Source organism: Haemaphysalis longicornis, unplaced genomic scaffold (genome assembly GCF_048455015.1).
Source record: "Haemaphysalis longicornis isolate Haplotype H1 unplaced genomic scaffold, Haemaphysalis longicornis Haplotype H1 scaffold_12, whole genome shotgun sequence".
Lineage (NCBI taxonomy): Eukaryota > Metazoa > Arthropoda > Arachnida > Ixodida > Ixodidae > Haemaphysalis > Haemaphysalis longicornis.
The window spans coordinates 27,591,140-27,609,551 of NW_027526225.1; the positions used below are offsets into that span (position 1 = coordinate 27,591,140).

At 49.6% G+C, this 18,412-nt stretch overlaps 1 protein-coding gene across 5 annotated transcripts in view; it reads right to left on the bottom strand.

Annotated features, from left to right (window-relative positions):
- The window catches only part of LOC144162522 (uncharacterized), a 112,072-nt gene that overhangs the window by 66,574 nt on the left and 27,086 nt on the right, over positions 1-18,412 (bottom strand). For 3 of the 5 annotated variants that reach the window (XM_077693087.1, XM_077693089.1, XM_077693091.1), the window contains exons 2-5: positions 17,450-17,550; positions 11,461-11,547; positions 10,574-11,369; positions 9,454-9,861 (exon numbers count right to left, since the gene is read on the bottom strand). In XM_077693087.1, the coding sequence (XP_077549213.1) occupies positions 9,454-9,861; positions 10,574-11,369; positions 11,461-11,547; positions 17,450-17,530 (1,372 nt within the window). In that variant the 5' untranslated portion in view covers positions 17,531-17,550. Of the gene's footprint in view, positions 1-9,453; positions 9,862-10,573; positions 11,370-11,460; positions 11,548-17,449; positions 17,557-18,412 lie in introns of all 5 variants that reach the window. The other 2 variants (XM_077693088.1, XM_077693090.1) reach the window with 2 other exon arrangements.

Genomic DNA, 18,412 nt, shown 5'->3' on the forward strand with positions numbered 1-18,412 from the left:
ATGCAGCCTTGAAGCGCAAGAATAGACTGTTAAGACAACTCCACTCTCATCCCGAGATTCCCCCCATTCAATCGGAGCAGCCAACTCCAGCCTCCCAGGATATTTCCACACTACCCCCTGTAAAGCACAAAGCCCCGGCTAACCCCACTTCCCCCGACACACCCTCTACATCAGACGATCGTCGTCTCGCAGGGATCGAGGCTGCATGCAGAACAGCTGTCGCGCAGCCGAAGGAAGAATATTTACAACTCCACCAAATCCTCTTCGCCAACCAGGCAGCCATGCAGGCAACCATTGAATCGCTACGTGCCGGTATACATAATTGCATTCGGTGGATTGTCGCACCTACCAGCGACCGAAATTTGCCTCAAAACACCCCCCTTTCCCCTAGTGAATGTGACGATAAGCCGAACGCCTCATTTTCTGTTTGGCAGTGGAATTGCAGAGGCTTTACCCGCAAGCGTTCTAACCTGCGGTTACTTCTTTCCACAGAACCAAAAGCTCCTCTCGTGATATCATTACAAGAATCCGCATCGAACGTCAAGTTGACGGGTTATCCCTGTCTTATAATCTAAGGATAACACGCGTACACTGCGGTATTGTTCCAACGTGACCTTCCCGGGGAACGTTTAGAATTTGGCAGTATTGATATCCCACATGATTTGCTTTTACTTTACACCCCCCCTGAACGGAAAGCCTCCAGATTGCATATACTCAACGTATACAGCAGCCCCCGTGCGCACTCACACACATTCAAGCAACTGTTCCACCTTGCTATTCAGGCTTCACAACCTCATCCTCTAATCATATTAGGCGATCTCAATGCCCCACACACTGTCTGGGGTTACCACACACTACTCGCAAGGGTCGTCTCCTATTGGAGCGCATCCAGGCTCAGCGTTTTACGGTCCAGTCCGATCCCTCTACCCTTACAAGAGTAGGAAATAGCGTGGAAAAAGGCACCTCCCCGCATCTTTCCTTGTCGTGCGGACTCACAGACTTTAAATAGCTCTGCACGCCACCTACGCCAGGAAGCGACCATTGCGTAGTAGCTCGCCCTACGAATCCAATTAAATTGCCCGCCGTCCCCGCCAACGATTTCATACAGACTGGGAAAACCTATGCAGTGCACATGTCGGAGCCAATCGAGGTTACTTCTGATACGTATCAGTCATGGGTAAATCAAATTATTGATTGCAAACACGCTCATGACAGTCCCGTGGACCCTGAAATGCCCGAGGAAACAGTAGACGCCCACCTGCATCATCTTTGGGAGGCCTATCGCAGCATGCAGCGTAGCTGGCGCAAGCAGAAACACAATAAACGCCTTAAAGTAGGGTTAGCCACCCTCGCTACAACGATAGTCTTATACGCCTCGAGATTCGCGATCGCTGCGCTGCCTGCCGCCGCTTCTCCGCGGCGTTTGCGGGATTAGCGCTGCGTGGCTGATAGGTGGTCATGCAGTGTTTTGGTTCTCTTTCGCTTCTCTTTGCCTTTCCGCGCACTAAACAACTTGTTATGGTGACGTCTGTAAGCTAATTGCACGTTTAGGGCACTTAAAAAAAACAGCTGCGTCTTGGTAGAGCGCTCTAACACCAACAAGAGCTACCCGGGGAGGCGGTTCTGGGCGCTTCTTGGCCGCTCTTGCGGGCGTCGGCGACGGCAGCAGCATATCACCGCTGTCACCTTCGAACACGTCAGCACAAGTGATCGCCTCGTTTAGACCTGATATTGGCACTGTAAGAGGTTGGTTCGTTTTGCAGCGCAAACAAATGCGGCTTTGCTTCGAATATGTACGTCGTAGAAAAATATGTTTCGGGGATGTGATAGCCCAATAGCTGACAAAAACTTGTGCCTTTTATGGGAATATAAGCCACGCGAAAATGTTAAGTACACTCAAAGCCTGTGCATTGTCAGATATGTGACCACTTATGCCTTATAGTAAGAACCAAGGTATATGTAATGAAATCACGAGAAAATGAAAGGTCTGCAAGTCAGAAATAAATAGAATAGTCGTAGGGGAATAAAAAAAAATTGAGTGCAGCTTCTGAAATGCTAAAGACGTTTGTTTGAGCAAGGTAGTATTCACCAGACCAACTAGATGCGAAATGCACTGATATTTCGCTAGACGGCGGGGGGGGGGGGGGGGGGGGGGGACGTTTTAGTAACCACACACACAAGCTGCGTGTTCACTTTTCGTTTGTTTTTCGCCTTCAACGGACGGCTGATCACTCGGCGGACGCATTTTTTGAAGAATACAGTGTTGACAGTTCACAAGCGATACGAGGTGTCGTTGGAAGAGTTGATTGATGGGTTGCAGGGTTTAACGCGCCGACGCAACGGAGACGATGAGGCACGCCGTAGTGGAGGGCTCCGGATTAATTTTGACCACCTGGAGATCCTTAACGTGCGCCGAAATCTCGTACACACGGGCTCGTTGGAAGAGTGTCGTATCTGATAAGGGTCTCGATTTCGGTTTATGCTAGATTCTGCAGTCTCCCGTGTCATACGATGTTTCGAAGAAGATTTTGGTCAGGGACGCGGATATCTCTATAAGCCCATCTTCGCGCTTCTCGTGGAGGATAAATGTAACAGATGAATCTTTGCGAGCGCTCACCTCGGGACAAGACGACACAGCATTAAATTTGTCATCGTGTGCTGACTCTGGAGTGTAATTTTGCATTATCCATCGTACTTCATTCGTACTATGTTTGTGAAATTTATGCCGCATTGGCTTGTTCAGGGTACTGATCAATATCTGATATGTGATATTGGCAGGCGTAACTTGCGTGCTGTCAGGTATGAGTGCTCCGCTGGATTTTGTAAGTGCACAAAGTCGATTTACATCATAGTGTGTACGGCCGCAACATGACCATCGGAGGAAACACTGCTTACGGAGACACTGCCACTAAATTTCAGGGCAGCGGAATTGCAATCAGCTGCATGCAAATGCTGGCTTCGGGACGCCGGCCTGTGACACATGCCCGGCGCTCATATAGATCTCACTAAGATCGCGTCATATACGTTTATACTCTCGTGAACACACCACGCTTGCGAACAGAGTGCCTGCTCCACGTTATTCGGTATTTTGAATGCGGACAAACGGTAAATCGCTCTCTTGAACGAGCCCCAAAAGCAACGGCGACAGGGGGAAGCGGGCCGGGGACTCCCGCGCCTGCTTTCGAAACGGGCCGCTAGGGGGATTTCAGTGGCGCCCCTACTAGCCCCTACTAAGAGGGACCTTAGCCCCTACAGGCCGCGCTCGAGGCGTATACTTTTGAGCTCGCCCGAGCACAGTGAGGAGTGTATTTGAAGAGATGAAAAGAAACTCCAGTATGAGGCGTATTTGGGCCCTCCTTAAACACATGCTGGATCCCAGTCACTCGCGCACAGCTACTAATATTCGACTTATGAACATCATTCAACCATGGCATCCGCGATCAACCGGATCAACTACCGGCGGCGCGCCGTTGCTCCGGCGCGCCGCCGGCAGCCGATCACGGAGGCCGTGATTCAACAATTCCCCGGTTATGATCGGCTCCTGGATCGGCTTCGTACACTTCAAATAGCGCCAGGGGACACCATAGAGCTGTTGGCATACGCAGGCAATAGTAATCCGGATTTGGACAGAGAAAGTTCACAAACAGAAGACACAGCAGCACTCATGAAGATCCGGCCTGGCTCGGCGCCTGGACAAGAGGGTATCACCAATAAACACCTCCGAAACATGGACGACAACTCCATCTTCATCCTTACAGTTTTACAATCACTTTTTGACTACAGCCACTCTGCCCTCTTCGTGGAATCACGCTAAAATAACCTTGATACCGAAACCTGGAAAACCATTGAAACTGGAACATCTCAGGCCCATGTCTCTCGCTTCCAGCGTAGGAAAAGTTCTTGAACACTGTGGGGATCGCGACTTACACGCGAACCCCTTTCTGGCGAGCTTCCCATCGCGGCCGGCGTTGCGCCACGCGCCTCGCTCACGCGACGAGAGCCATACGGGAGGGCGCCAGCGACCGGAGGGTTTGTTGTCGCCGGGTGGAGGTGACCCGTTTCCCCTCTGCCTTACCCGAGAACCAGTTCTTACGCTCCACTAGCGCCACCAAATGGCGACGTCTGGTAGGTTGTCGCATGACGAGAGGACAGCCTCTTGCCTTGGGGATGTGGTAGCGCGCGGACGTCTCGGCGCGCTGGTCCGGACCTGGGGAACGCGCCTCGAAGGGACGCTTCCGGGCGAGCTCAGAGACTGCACCCGCGCTCGCACGCGCGGCGCCCCGCTGCTCTGGTATTCAATCGGTGAGTCGAACCATCTTGATCTCTAGCGTTGTTTAATGCCTCGCTCCCAATGTTACCGTTATGGCCTACGATTAGTCTGCATGCAGTATGTTTGATTTGCACGTCGCAATAAATGCTGCCATTGGTGTTTTTCCCTTGTCGCCTCCTGCTTTTGTCTGTCTGTCTGTCTCCGCAAACAACGGACCCGTCTGCAGCCGGCGCTCCCAAGGCATGTTTGCTGAGCGAGGATGGCTGCGGGGTGGGAAATAACTAGTGTGTGGAATGTAGAATCCCACAACACATAATGCATACCCGCCTAGTTCAACATCTCACCCATGCCAGTGCACTTCTCCACACAATGCTAGGCTTCAGGCAGGGTCTCTCGATCCAAGATCTCCTCCTCCAACTCCACCATGAGATACCCATCCCACCGTATAAGGTAGATAAGGCTGCTAGTCTAGCCCTAGACCTCAAGCCTTCGATAGAGACTCACACAGAGCTATCCTCCGAAATCTGGCAATGACTCACCCCCAGGAAACGAGTTTACACTTACATTAAGGAGTTTCTCACTGATCATACTATTGTAATCCACGTCGCTGACCTAGTATCCGACACTGTTCCCATGCCCTCAGTTGGCACCCCTCAAGGAGCAGTCTTCTCTCCCCTCCTTTTTAATGTGGCTCTTCTTAATCTTCCTAAGCGCTTATCTCCATTCTCACACCTTAAGCATAGTTTGTATGCCGATGATATCACTCTCTGGTGCGCCGGAGGTAGTGATGCACAAATTGAGGAGGTGCTTCAAGCAGGCACAGACGTCGTAGTCACGGAAGCGGCAGGCACTCGCCGGTCTTGAGTGCTCCTCTACTAAGTCGGAGCTCAGGGCCCTCCCTGCTCCCCGCTGGTCATGCTACACTCCGGACATAGCGATAAAAATTCAGAATAATTCCGTGCCAAGTGTCTCTATACTTGAAGTACTGGGCTTGATCATACAACACAACAGTGCCAACACCCGATACATCTCCAAACTCACCTCTCATGTCAATTAAACTATGGGCCTTCTCCGTCGCATAACAGCCCGCAACAAGGGAATGACCGAATTCGAGCATCTGCGACTGATTCATGCATTCGTGATAAGTCGCATTACATACTCTCTCCCATACCTTAATCCTACAAAAACAGAACTTAAGGTATATTGTCTCATCCGAAGGTCTACAAAACGACGCTTCTAATCCCTCAAAGCACTTGCACTGCCAAACTGGAACGCCTAGGCATGTATAACACGGCTGATGAGCTCATGGAAGCCCACTCTATGATTCAACTTTCCCGCCTTTCTACCACTCCTGGAGGTAGACCCATCTTAGATTCACTCGGGCTTCATGCACCGAAATTTACTGACGAGAGAGAACGCATTCCTCCCGACTTACACAATCTCCTAGGATGGCGCCTCATAGGCGTTGTCAAATCTCACCCCCCCTGCCCGTGAGACTGCTAATTCCGTGCAGTGCGCTTCGCAGCTATTGCGCTCGCGATACCGGCTTCCGCCGTCGTCGCGATATGCGTCGTGATATGCGTGCCGTACGCGTGAAGCTCGGCAACAGCACCGGGCGTCGTGAAATTGCCGTACTCGCTCGCCACGGCGGCCCGACAGCGTACGCGTCGGCCGGGTGCTGGCGGAGTTGTGCTGGAAGAAAAGTAGGCAAGAGATCAGGACGCAGGAGGTGTAGTTAACCAGATGAGAATTTACAAAGTGCAGGGGAGAGAAAATAGTATGCAAGAGCAGTTAACGGTGAGAGAGTTCGGGCCGCGCGCCAGCGAGCGAGTAAGGCAATTCACGACTCCTGACGTTGTTGCCAAGCTTCACGAGTACGGCACGCATATGACGACGCCCGCATTAGAGTTTACGTACAGTTCATAGAGGCGTAGAATTCACATACGTGAAAATTGAAGGTGAAATGCGCGCATGTTGCCTGACAGGGAATCAACATAGTCTCGGGGTAGGGGGCGAGGGGGATTTCACAGCTCCTACAAGCGCCTGCCATCTCCTACTCTTTCGGCCAATTCCCTGTAATATGCACCTGGAGCACAATGTTGAACGCCGTGAACATCGTGCATGCGTGCTCGCCCATAAATACCCCATGGGCCCGACCACCGCATATGTGGACGCCGCTTGTTATCGCCACCAGAACGCTTATGCAGTCACCGCTCTCTTCGATCCTAAAGCACCCCCTTACCAATCACTAACTATCTTAACGCGCTCCCCTGCCACTGAGGAAGAGGCGACTATTGCACTTGCGCTCACTCACCGGCCTACCCCAACAATTATTATATCGATTCAAAAACGGCCGTTAGAAATTTTGCCCGGGGTAACATTTCTCCGCAGGCTCTCAAAATTCTTCGAAATCCTCCCACCTTCCACGCAGAGCTGATTTGGACTCCAGCCCATGCGGGGCTTGAAGGAAATGAAGCAGCTAACCTTGCAGCTCAAGAGCTAACAGTCCGAGCTGGGCCAAGTCGCACCCCTTCCGATGGAGCCCAGTCAGCCCGTGACAGCCTGTTAACTTTCCAGGAAATTACCTGCTACTAGCGCCTCTCTCGCCGGCGCTACTCTCCACCCCACTGGTCGCTTTCTATCGCAGAGGAACGATACTGGCGCCTTATCGAAACCAATACCCTCCCTTGTCACGTCAAACTACATGCAATTTATCCCTCAGTATTTCCTTGTCCCCATTGCCCCGACTGCGGAGCCCCCGAAACAGTCTTTCATATCATTTGGCTATGGCCCCACAACTCATTCCCTCTGATCTCTTCTGAAGAGCACTGGGAGCCGGCGTTACGCAGCTCGGACCCTCAAGTCTTGCAAGGACTTGCTGAACGAGCAGCTCAGGTCACCGGCACCCTCCAAGCGCTGGTCACCACTTGTCGTTAGTCCAACTGGTGCTCAAATAAATTTTATTAACACGAAAGCGTTTTATTTCGGGATTCACGAAGATTTCACTTTCGTCATATCCGTTACAAAAATGACGTCAGTACAATGAAGCAAGCGGCCTGTAAAGGGTGCACCCTTGCATACAGGCTATTCTTAGGGGGAAGCAACCTTTAGTACTTAAAGGGACACTGAAGTGATATATAAACATTGCGGGATTACTAGCGCAAATTGTAGTCCGGAGTCCCCAGGCCATGTTTCGACCACGCTGGGCGCGTTTACGCGATTTTATTTAGTAGAAAAATTAATTCAAAAATGCTGTCCTCCTCTCTTTACGCTCGCCCATTTTCTGTGGCGTTTTCGTGTGACGTCGGGAGGAGCCGAGCTCGCAATTGGCTGCGCTACTGCACGGCTCCCCGGCCTTCAGATAGAGTCAGTCGGCCCAGCGTTTCGTCAGCCGGCCGCCGACGGGTCGTCGCAATTCGTTCGCTCAGTTGAAACGAAGCCAGGACACGTTTGTGAATGGAAGAATGTGCCTTTCTTTACTTGGTTAGTTTGTACACTGTATCTAGCTCCAAGTCAAGGTCGCTTCACACAAGCGCTGCACAAGCGCACATGCGACGCTTCGCTGACTGGTGCGCCAGTAGGAAAATATAAGGCCTCTTGAAGGCGTGAGAAGAGTCAGCGGAGTCAATATAGGTACTAAGGAAATAAAATCAACTGATATTTTTACCGTACAGCGTAAAAATAGGGTACGGGAAGCACTTTCTTGCGCTGGGCGAACAAGCACAGCGGTCAGCAGCACGACTACGCATCTGCGAATGCTTTTCCGTCTTAGAAATGCAATTGCTAGACTTGATATATTGTGGAAACTTGGGGGATGCTTACTGCACGAGCGCAAAACAAAAAATAGTCACCTAAGCTGCTTGAAATGCCGAAACTAAATAAAAGTGTAAAGTGGTTATACAATATATACCTTTAATTACCACGGTCAGTAGAGCCCGCCCCGTGGCCGAGTGGGCTGGAGCGCTTAGTATGTCGCTGCAATTGTTTTGCAAGTCGCGAGTTCGAATCCCCGCGGGTACGTGCTTTCTTTTTTTTATAAGGTAACGTTTTCGTTCTCCACCGATGTTTTCTATACTGAGTTCACCTTTTTTGGGGGGCCGCAACGTTCATTGCTCCACGAACTAGTTCACAGAACGCGCGCAGGCTGGCACTGGCGCGCTAGCGAGTTCTCGTTGGCGTGCTGTTGCCATAAGCACCCACTGATTGCGGACAGTGGGCACAGGCCAGAATCAACCGACCCTTGGCCTGGTGCGAACACGCTTTTTAAGATACAGGCATGCGTGAGGCAAGCTACAAATATGGGGGAAAAGCGCATGGCATCTGAGCGTCTGCGGGGACGCGGAGGGCGTTCAGGCACTGTGTAGGCCTCGGCTAGTGAATGCTACGATTCCAAGCCGTCCTGGGAGGCTTATCTTTCGCATTTTACAGCCGACAACATGGCAGAAGCGCGGTACGATGATTACTGAGATATTGAAAATGCCCATCCAACAACGCCATCGGTTGTGTTTTACAGAACCGAAACCGAAACTTGTTTGATTGCTAACCTTGGGCATCGTCCAATCACGGTGCTCCCTCCTCGCAACGTCACAGCGTTAGTTGCTGCGGCCGCCGCAAACCGCGCAAAGTAGTTTTTCTTCTTTCGCGCTGTGTAAAATAATTACCGATTTGTCAACCGGATAAACGATGAGAAGTGTGCTAATTTGAGCCAGTCTACGCAGTGCAAGCAATAACGGGAGCTTGACAAATTCACTTCAGTGTCCCTTTAAGAGTGCGTTATACTTAGAGTTGTCTGTTTTCTGGTTTTATATTTTAACACGAAAGTGTTTTATGCCGGGATACGCCAAGATTTCACTGACGTCATATCCGTCACAGAAATGACTCCAGTCAGCTTTGCCGAAGCGACCCGCCAGCAGGACGTCGCTCGCCAAGCACACTCACATGACAGCGACGGACCCGCAAATCATTGTCAGGTGCAGATTTCGCTGCGCATTTCAATTTCATGTTTTACCGATTCCTATGACAGCGGAATCAACCACAGTTTCTCCCTCTCTCTCTGTCTCTCCCTTTAAGCCCCTGAGGCACCAATTAATAAATCCGATAGGAATGGGATAAGGTGAGATATCCTTAATTCTACATTTTTTCGCTCATCAACGGCTTCACCACCGGGGGGCTTAGCGACGTACCTGGCGTGGTGATTGAGACTTCGACTCGGATGTCTCCCCTGTCCAGGGCTCGCCTTCTTTGGTTCTCGTCCAGCAGGCGGTCCACTCCCGCCGCGAACATTTGGCGTGAAGAGCCCTGCACCCCGTCGCTTCCTGTTGGCGAGGCTGCGGTACGAGGCCTCCCAAGCACCGGAGTCGAGTGCCAGACCGAGAACGCCGATCCACCGCTGCTCGGGTGAGCGACCTCCCGGAGCCCGGATCCTGAACTAAGCGAGGAAAGACGGCGAACACCTTCACGCTGACGGGACGCTGGTGTGGTGTGCTGGGCCGGAACATGTTCGGCGTCGCCACCTTCATGGTGCGACGTCGCCGGAGAATTGCCAGCGCGGGACGACAGCCTCTTGTAGATGGTGGAAAGCGGTGTAAGACCTGCACGGGAGCAGAGACGGGGCCTTACACTGCGATTGGTCCGAGCAGGAGTAGAGGAATAGGCCACCAGCCATGTTAAATGCCGCGTGTATTTCACATCGACCGAAGTGCAGCGGTTCTCCATCTCCCCTACAGCGGTTCTCCATCTCTCCGGTTCTCCATCTCTCCAATTCCCTACACCAATTGAAATCCTGTGCGCGCCACTGGCTTACATGGCTTACATGGAGCGCGTAGGCTTCAAAAAGACGTTACCTTTGGAACTATTAAAACAATTTTATGCTACACTCACGATCACCGTTCCAAACCATTGTAGTGCAATATAGCAGGGATTTTTATTTGGCTGTATTAAGTGCCAAAAGCCTGCAGGCTAGCATAGTTCAGCCATGGCACGTCTAGCCACACTGAAAAATTATATACATTTTTAATGGTGTAAACCACTGGCTATAACTAACATCCTCCCACCCTAGCAAAAAAAAAACAAAGGAAAACACCCTTAAGGATGTTTTGTCGGTTATAACACCATTACACCTTAGCAAAACACAAGCATACACCCCTTTACAGGCTGTTCTATCATTATTTACACCATTTCACATGGTGTTTTTTGTATTTTGGTAGGGTTGAAGGGTGTTATAGGCAAAAAGGATGTAATCATTTTACAGTGCATCGGCACCAGCGCAAAGCAGACAGTAATAAAAGATGCAGAAGAACGTACCTGTATCGCCTGATGCTCGCCTTCTCGGTGCGGCGAGTGGAGGTCGACCTTCACCGCCTTCTTGGCTCGAGCTCGACTCCGCACTTGAACTGCGGCGATCCGACCAGCTTCGGTACATACTGCGTTCCCGCTGTAATCTCTCTCTCCACTTTTTTCGCAGGATTGGCTTCTTCAGCGACGTCGACGGTGCCGCCTCCGCGCTCGCTCGGGACTCCTGGAAGCCCTTATCGGGGTCGTTGAAGGATAGCGTACGCGCCGACGTCGGGACTTCTGCAAGCGTCGCACTTGGTCTACCACCCCCGTCTGTATCCGATGTGTCCCAGCCGCCAGCCCCAACGCCTGCAGCGTCAACGCTCGGCGGGCTGCCCCGGGGGCGAAGCAGAGGCGCTCGCTTCTGGGAGGGCGCGGATGCTTCGTCGTCGCTAGACGAGCTGACGATGTACCTGTACACCACGCGCATCGCCTTCCGCGGCCTGTCGTCACAGACTGTGCCGTTCATAGAAGTACCGGGTAAGGAGACATCTGGGAGCGTGTCTTGGAGCGGAGCTTCTTCCAGTTCGGGCCTTCCTGGTGGAGTGTGGGGACTGAGCGAGCTCTGGCGCGTCCTGTACGCGAACGGCTCCGTCTTGATCTCGTACTCGTCGATTTCCGCTTGCTCCGCGATCACGTCCTTGAGTTCTTCTCGAAGCCTTTCTCGCTCGCGCTGCTTCCGCTTTTCGCTCAAGTCGAAGAACTTCAGACCTTGGAAAACGCCGTAGTATCTCCGCTTCTTGCGTCTTTTTGCTTGCTCCTCCTCCTGCGGGCAAAAAAGATGAGCTTTTCTATTGCGCTGTGTTGGAGGCGTGAATACTACATCCCACTGCCACGTGATTTTTAAGTAGTTACACGCTGACGCTAGTTGCGTCTTTCCCCCGAATTCGTTGCCAGCGGAATATCCTGGCGGCGCACGCCCGCATCGTGATCAAGAATGGCGGCTGCGGGGGACAGGGAAGAGAAAAGGTGAAAGAGTGTGGCGCGGGGGCCGCAGCGGTCCCGTGAAGCGTCAAGGCCACTCCACGACTACGTGCACAGCCAGCCGGAAATAACGCAAGATGGCACATAAAAAACAGATTGACATCCACCTCAATGCAGCCGTACACTATAAACTTTTTTTCCACCCATATACTCCCTAGAGGTTCTTTTTCGCCTGTCCTCTAGTGATCCTCCTTGTAGGAGTTTTTTTACTACATGGAACAGGGAGGTTTTGTTTACCTCTTCATAACAGGGTGTGTTTAGGTGATAGAAAGGAGGTAGTTAGGGAGTGTTAAGAAATGTTAGGGAGAATTTAAGGAGGTCAAAATGGAGTATTCTTTATTCCTCAAGGCGTTTTTAAGTGATGTTTATGGACTTTTTAGGCGGTTGAATAGGAGCTTATTATGGCTCCCTTGGGAAGTACTTATGTTATTTTACGGGCGTTTTGAGGAGGTTCAAGGGAAGCATTTACTTCTTTTGCATGGAGTTTTACGTTTTGTAGGCCTCGCGAGGGGAGTTTTTAGGAGGTTCAAGGGAAGCATATATTTCTTTTGAATGGAGTTTTGCAAAGTTGGGGCGGTTTTGTAGGCCTTCCGAAAGGAGTTTTTTCAAGGCCACAAGGGAGAGTTTCTAGTTCGCTGCGGGAGTACTGATTTCACACGGTTTTGCTCGGTTTCAGGTTTATTTCAAACGAACTTTCGCATACAAGTTTACATGGTACATGGTGTACACAAGGAGGCTCGGAAATAAAAACTTAGGGCGACCTCCTATAAGAAAGCAAAAATGGTAAATTGCTAAAAACACGCCAGTTAGGAATGGAAGACAGCAATAGAATGCTAGTTGAACAAACCGTAGAATTAATATTACTACAAGAACTGGAAATACGCGAAAAACAAAGATAGGCGCAAACACAACCACATGGTAAGTGAAATCATTATATAATAATAGCGGATGAAGAACGCGTCAGTACTTATCAGAACTTATCAGAACGCATCAGCACTCAGTACACAAAGTGAAAAAAATGGTTGCAGTGGTTTACAACAACAAACAAATTTCAGTTGGTGGTGAAATGAGCGATCTGTGTGCTAGTTGAACAAACTGTAGAAACAATATTACTACAAGAACTGGAAATACGCGAAAAACATATAGGCACAAACACAACGGCATGGTAAGTGACATCATTATATAATACTAGAGGATTGAGAACGCGTGAGTACTTATCAGTACGCATCCGTACTCAGTACACAAAGTGAAAAAAATGGTTGCAGTGGTTTACAACAACAAATTTTTTTTCAATTGGTGGTGAAATGTGCGAGAGCTGTGTAACGATTTGATATTGAAAGGTAACGAGCATTTTGTAGATGGTAAAGGCACAAGAGATAAATGATGTAGGAGACAGACAGCAATGAGATGGCTATGGATAAATGAGTAATATAAAGAACGAGAAATATGCTGCGGAAAATACCAGTGCGTTTTGATAAAGACACAAATGCGCCAAGAAAAGTGACCCAGTCTGAGGGGTTAATTGCAAGGATATAGAACAGAATGGGTGGTATCGCGACAGCTTCTTCAGAGTGAGAAGAAAAAGCCATGTAATTCGTGTTTTTCCGATAATTTTGAGTTGATTCATTTGGCACCAGTTGCCAACATTATTTAGATAATTGTATCAAGTTATATTAGTTGGTTAATATTATTGCTTCACTAAAAGATAGCTGTATTATCAGCATACAGAAGGGCCCATCAAATATCCCCTGTTCAGTAAAAAAAAAAAAGAAAACGTCAGAAACATAATACGAAATTCTTTAAACTACTATCCAATGATTACAGGATTGAAAACAAATAAAATATTGGTGAGGGACATTGATGCGATAAAAGTTAATTAGTTCTAAATCCTTCACACGTGGTTTGGTGCTGGCAAGGTCCAAAAAGGCATGTTCCACAAACGTTAGAGCTCTGTGTGCCTTCTTGGGATATTGAATGTTGAAAACCCAGAACGATGCAAACAGACTACACAGTCCTCCCAGTAAAGATGATGCAGTCAAGACACTCTGGCCATCGATGCGGATGCTAATTTCCCCTTTCGCGGAATGCAGGCAGGGAGTCAAAGGAACATCTACCTGAAAAAGCAAAAAAGAAAAAAAAATGCCCCACATGTAAAATTCAAAACAGACACTATGGTTAAACGAACTTAATAATTCGGCACAGTAATAAAATTGTTATGCCAGGTTCCCTGCGAATTTCAGTACTTAAATTAGGAATGCAAAGGCTTCATAAAACCAAGTGCCAGTACATTAACCATCGTGGCTTTTGCAGCAATAAAAAAGATATTACTTCCGCACAATATACTCGAGCACAACTTTAAATGACAGTGAAGTTAAAATGCAAGTCTCTCTAGGTTGATAGATTAGCTCACGGGGAACACTATTATACCCCTCTTACACCTGGAATTTTTTTTAAAATAAGGTTGAAACTAGCAAAAACACGTTTTCACCGGAAGGGCTTAAGTGGCCTGACGCGCACAACTTCTTTCTTGGCTGCCGCTGGATGGTGCTACTCGTCCATACTTGGGGTGGCAGTACCGCTTTCCAAGGGAGCATGCGAGCTACGCATGAGAAAATCCTTCAACGCCAAAACTTGCGAGGCCTCAAAAGGCCAATGTTCTTGTTCAGTGAAGCGTAAATACTGATCACAGGTCCAATGGAGAAACATTTTGCTTAGTGGTCTCGAACGGCAAATGACAGGGGAGTTTGGGGAAGCATGAGCGATTTGACCGGAACTGACCAAACTGCTTGGTACGTGGTAATGTTGTATTCAGTTGCTTGTATACTGCTATTAATCACCGCTGCTTCACTTGCTTCCGGTTTATCCTGATGCAAACAGCGACTGCAGTCGTGTTTGCGTCACGCTTGATGAGCAGTTGAACAGCGATTTCTCAGCACTTAAGGCATCTTGGCACTAAATCAATGCTGAAATGGCTATGCGGAGGTCCGACTTCCGTTTGAAATCAACTTGCTGGTTGTCTTCAATGACCCTTTAACAACAAGTTACCCTTATGCCTCATCACTGCAACCGATTGTTCCTCCGTGTGGTGCAAAGTGTGTTAGTGTGTAACGTGAAACGAACCGTTTCTGTGATTTGTATGACTTATTCTGCTATTAATTACTGCAGTGACAACAAGCTATGAAAGAAAATCCCGCCATCTCCACGAAGTGAATGATGATGAGAGAGGCGAATCTAAAATGCTTATCAGCAGACAATGTGACGCATTTAGTGCAAGCTGCTTTCATAGTGTGTGCATTGACATTAGGATATGGCCCCCTGGCAGAATGATGCGCTGCGCGAGATTTTGCCGTACCTAAAAGGACAGGCAACTCATTTTTACGGAGTATAGGATCTATAAAAGGGTTGCGAGTTGGGCGAGTTGGTAATTATGCATTGCGAAAAATAAACTGCGCGCAAATTAACGAGGACAAGAACACATGAAGACGGCACAAGCGCACACTCGCAACTAGTTTATTATTGTACAATTCAAAGCTTTATATGCCCAAGCGCCCAATTGCCGCGCCCCAATGCGCCACAGTTCTTGGTGCACTCAGCCGAAAATACTAAAAAACCGTAACAACAAAACCACAAAACGAACTTTGAGGCGCACGAAAGGCGAAAAATCAGCAAAGATAACCGCATCATACATGGATTAAGACCCCCCTCTCACCCCCAACACTCATTCCCAGAAGAAGCATCGAAATAGCGCTCAATGTGCGTCTAAATATGCGACTTCTCGATTAAGCAGGGCGATAGAGGGATGACTGACACATTCGGAACCAGCTTTTCTGATGTGGCTGGCTTCTACAATTTCTCGCGTTTGCTGGTTCTTATGTCGCAAAAGGATGGCTGTGCGCTCAAACACAGGGACACAATCAGGTCTGCATGCGCGGCAATGAGAAGATAAGTGGCTCAGGTCACGTTGAAAAATGAAAAAAAAAAAATATACGGTACTTTTAGACGTCGTACGCTCGAGTTTGTGACAACGTACCCGTGTGCGGCTCTGTCCTGAAGTTCGGAGAAATGCAGGCGGGTTGTGTTATATTTCTCGTCTTGCATTACGCTTTCTTTTATATATTAGCGCCCTCTTCCCCGACCTCTCTACCTTCCTTACCGCTTCCGTCAGACTGCGCTGATTTTCGCCAGCACGAAGTAACCGCCACGTTGCTTTGAAACGACGCCGCGCGCGACAAACGATTTTACCTCGAATGCCCTGTTACAAACCAGCCTACAAAAGAATGCGAACGCATACCCCAAAACCCACAAACAAGTAAAATAATACGAGTGTGCGCTTTTTTCTTTGCCCGTGCGCGTACGAGCGGTGAGCGGCACGGGTACCCGGGTACTTCGCTGTTAACCCTATCCAAACGTTTGACAAACGCATCGACTGATGAAAGACCACTTACCAGCGAGCTGTCCGCACCTGTCGCCGTATCCAAATGCTGTTTGCGGCCGTTCCTCGTGTGACAGGGGCACATGAAAATCTTTCCACCAAATGGCACTACTAGTCCTTCACAAATAAGAAAAAACGACGGCCCAAGGCCAGGCTTGAAGCTCCGGCCGCGCAGAGTCACCGGCCGCGCTGCGTTGAGAGGTTGTATACATCCGGGCAGCCAGTCGTGCCGCCAGGGCAAGTTGAGTCGCTGCAGTCGGGTGCGTTAGCGCGCTGGCACGGGAATTTAAATCGTCTATGTATGCGCAAGCAAGCGAAGCAGATGAACGTTGAAATTGTTTGCAACGGCGAGAACTGCCTCTTCGTTAGCAGCAGAGTTTGACACCACCTATCGCCAAAATAAACAGATTGAGACAACACGGCCGCGCTCTCTGCCTGTGATCGCGCTGGTTGAAGCATCTATACGGGTATACGTACGGTATTGGTTTTGTAGCTGCGTGCAACCGTTGCGTCCTGCTTACTCGTTCTAATTAGCATTAGGCCACGGTTGAAGTTCTGGTGCACGGAGACAACAGAAGACTAACATGGCGACCGCCCGCTTGAGATGATTACCTCAGATAGGGCGTTTATTGTGGACGTGGTAGTATACAAGGAACCGAACGCCATCTCACAAATGGTGTTAAGTCGTTCTAAATCCTCCCTTTTGCTACCCGGATGGGCAACGGTACTACCGTGGAGGTTCGTCCACTTCTTTAGATCATGCCTAGGGAGTACATTTTTTGCTATAGGTACTTTTCAGGGCACATTACTTGATTAAAACTCTATTTCCGGCTAGTTTGCGTTTACAGTGTACGGCTACAAAGGAAAGCTATACAGCTTCCTCAGAAACTTCGCCGTTGAAGAGAAATTCGTCCTGGTACAGGATTCGAACCCGGGACCACCGCCAAACTGGAGCAGTCGCTCTACCAACTGAGCTAACCAGGAGGCTAGTCATTCGCAGCCCGAGAGCGAAGTGATCAACAACTCGAAGGGATGAACTGGTGTTAATCGACCAGATTTAGGGGAAATCGCCAAGGTGGAGTAAGTTTTTGTGAAGGAAAGTTTGACATCTACCTAAATTCATCCGTACGGCTACACAGGCTTTCATTTGTAGCCTTGAGGTGGATGTCAAACTTTCCTTCACAGAAACTTACTCCACCTTGGCGATTTCCCCTAAATCTGGTCGATTAAGATGGAACGCGTAGCCCGAAGAGGGAATGACAGAGTGTAAAACTAGCAGCTCGGCAACTCGCTGAGTTCTTCGCTGGTATCCCTCCTTCACAGAGTGAGCTGGCCACAATTTTTATTTAGAGAAAGGAATGTCAATGTGGACTACGCGGAACATCACCGGCTGAAATCAGCCCTCTTGATCGAAGGCGGTACACACTTACCAGTCTACGGAAGACTGGGAGCTCGTCGGCTTTCGAAGCGTCGTCCGCCGAGGCGTCACCAGAGTCGCTGATACTGCTCATCACAGCTCGTATACGGGGATCTGCGGCCGGAATTGGAGGAGGCAAAGCACGGGGGTAAGTCACCCGTCTCGGCTTCCCCGTGTAGTCTTGGAAACTAGCCAGAATTCCTGGCGCTTATTTCAGAGCGAAAAATGTAGTCCATTCAAGCTACGTACAGGCACCGCCAGTTGGCGCTCGCGCATCATGTTGCAGCGCAATTAAGCAAAATGACCAAGTTCACAGACATGAAGTGGTCGGCGATTTAAGAAAAAAACAAAAACTAAACCGAGTTCAACCCAGTGCGAAACCTAGTGGAACAGCGGAACTGTGGTTTTCTTGTGTCGGCTAGAACGTCACCGGGAGCTCGTCCGGGAACGGCAGCACCGTCACCGCGCGAATTCCCCGGTTCGCGCAAAAAAATGGACAACTAAACGTAAGCCGTGGGAGGCCCTTTCTCATAGTGGAAGGGAGAGGAACCCGTTCCTGCGAGAACCACTAGATGAGGTTTCAGAGAGTCGGCACTCTTTTCTGTCATTGTTCTATGCCGCCGACAGCGGCCATTGGTCGAACTGCGTCACGTGACATTTGTTTGCCCAGGGAAGACCCATCGACGCTGACATTTTGGTGCCTCTGTGTTTCCGAGCGCGCGCTCTTTGATAAGTCGGGATTTTTGGAGCGCAGTGCGGCTGTATGACGCGTTGCGAATGAGTTTTCAAGCCCTCAGACCCCGGTGGAGGAATAGCTACCGTGCCTCAGACAGAGTAGCGATGCCGTGCTGCTTTGTACTAGGCTGTTTCAATCGGCAGGAAGTGGAAAACGCCTGCATCGCTTCCAGCTGGGAAATAGTGACAGTGGCCTTGCGTAACCTGTAGCCACTTAAAAAGCGCAGCTTAATTAGTGGCT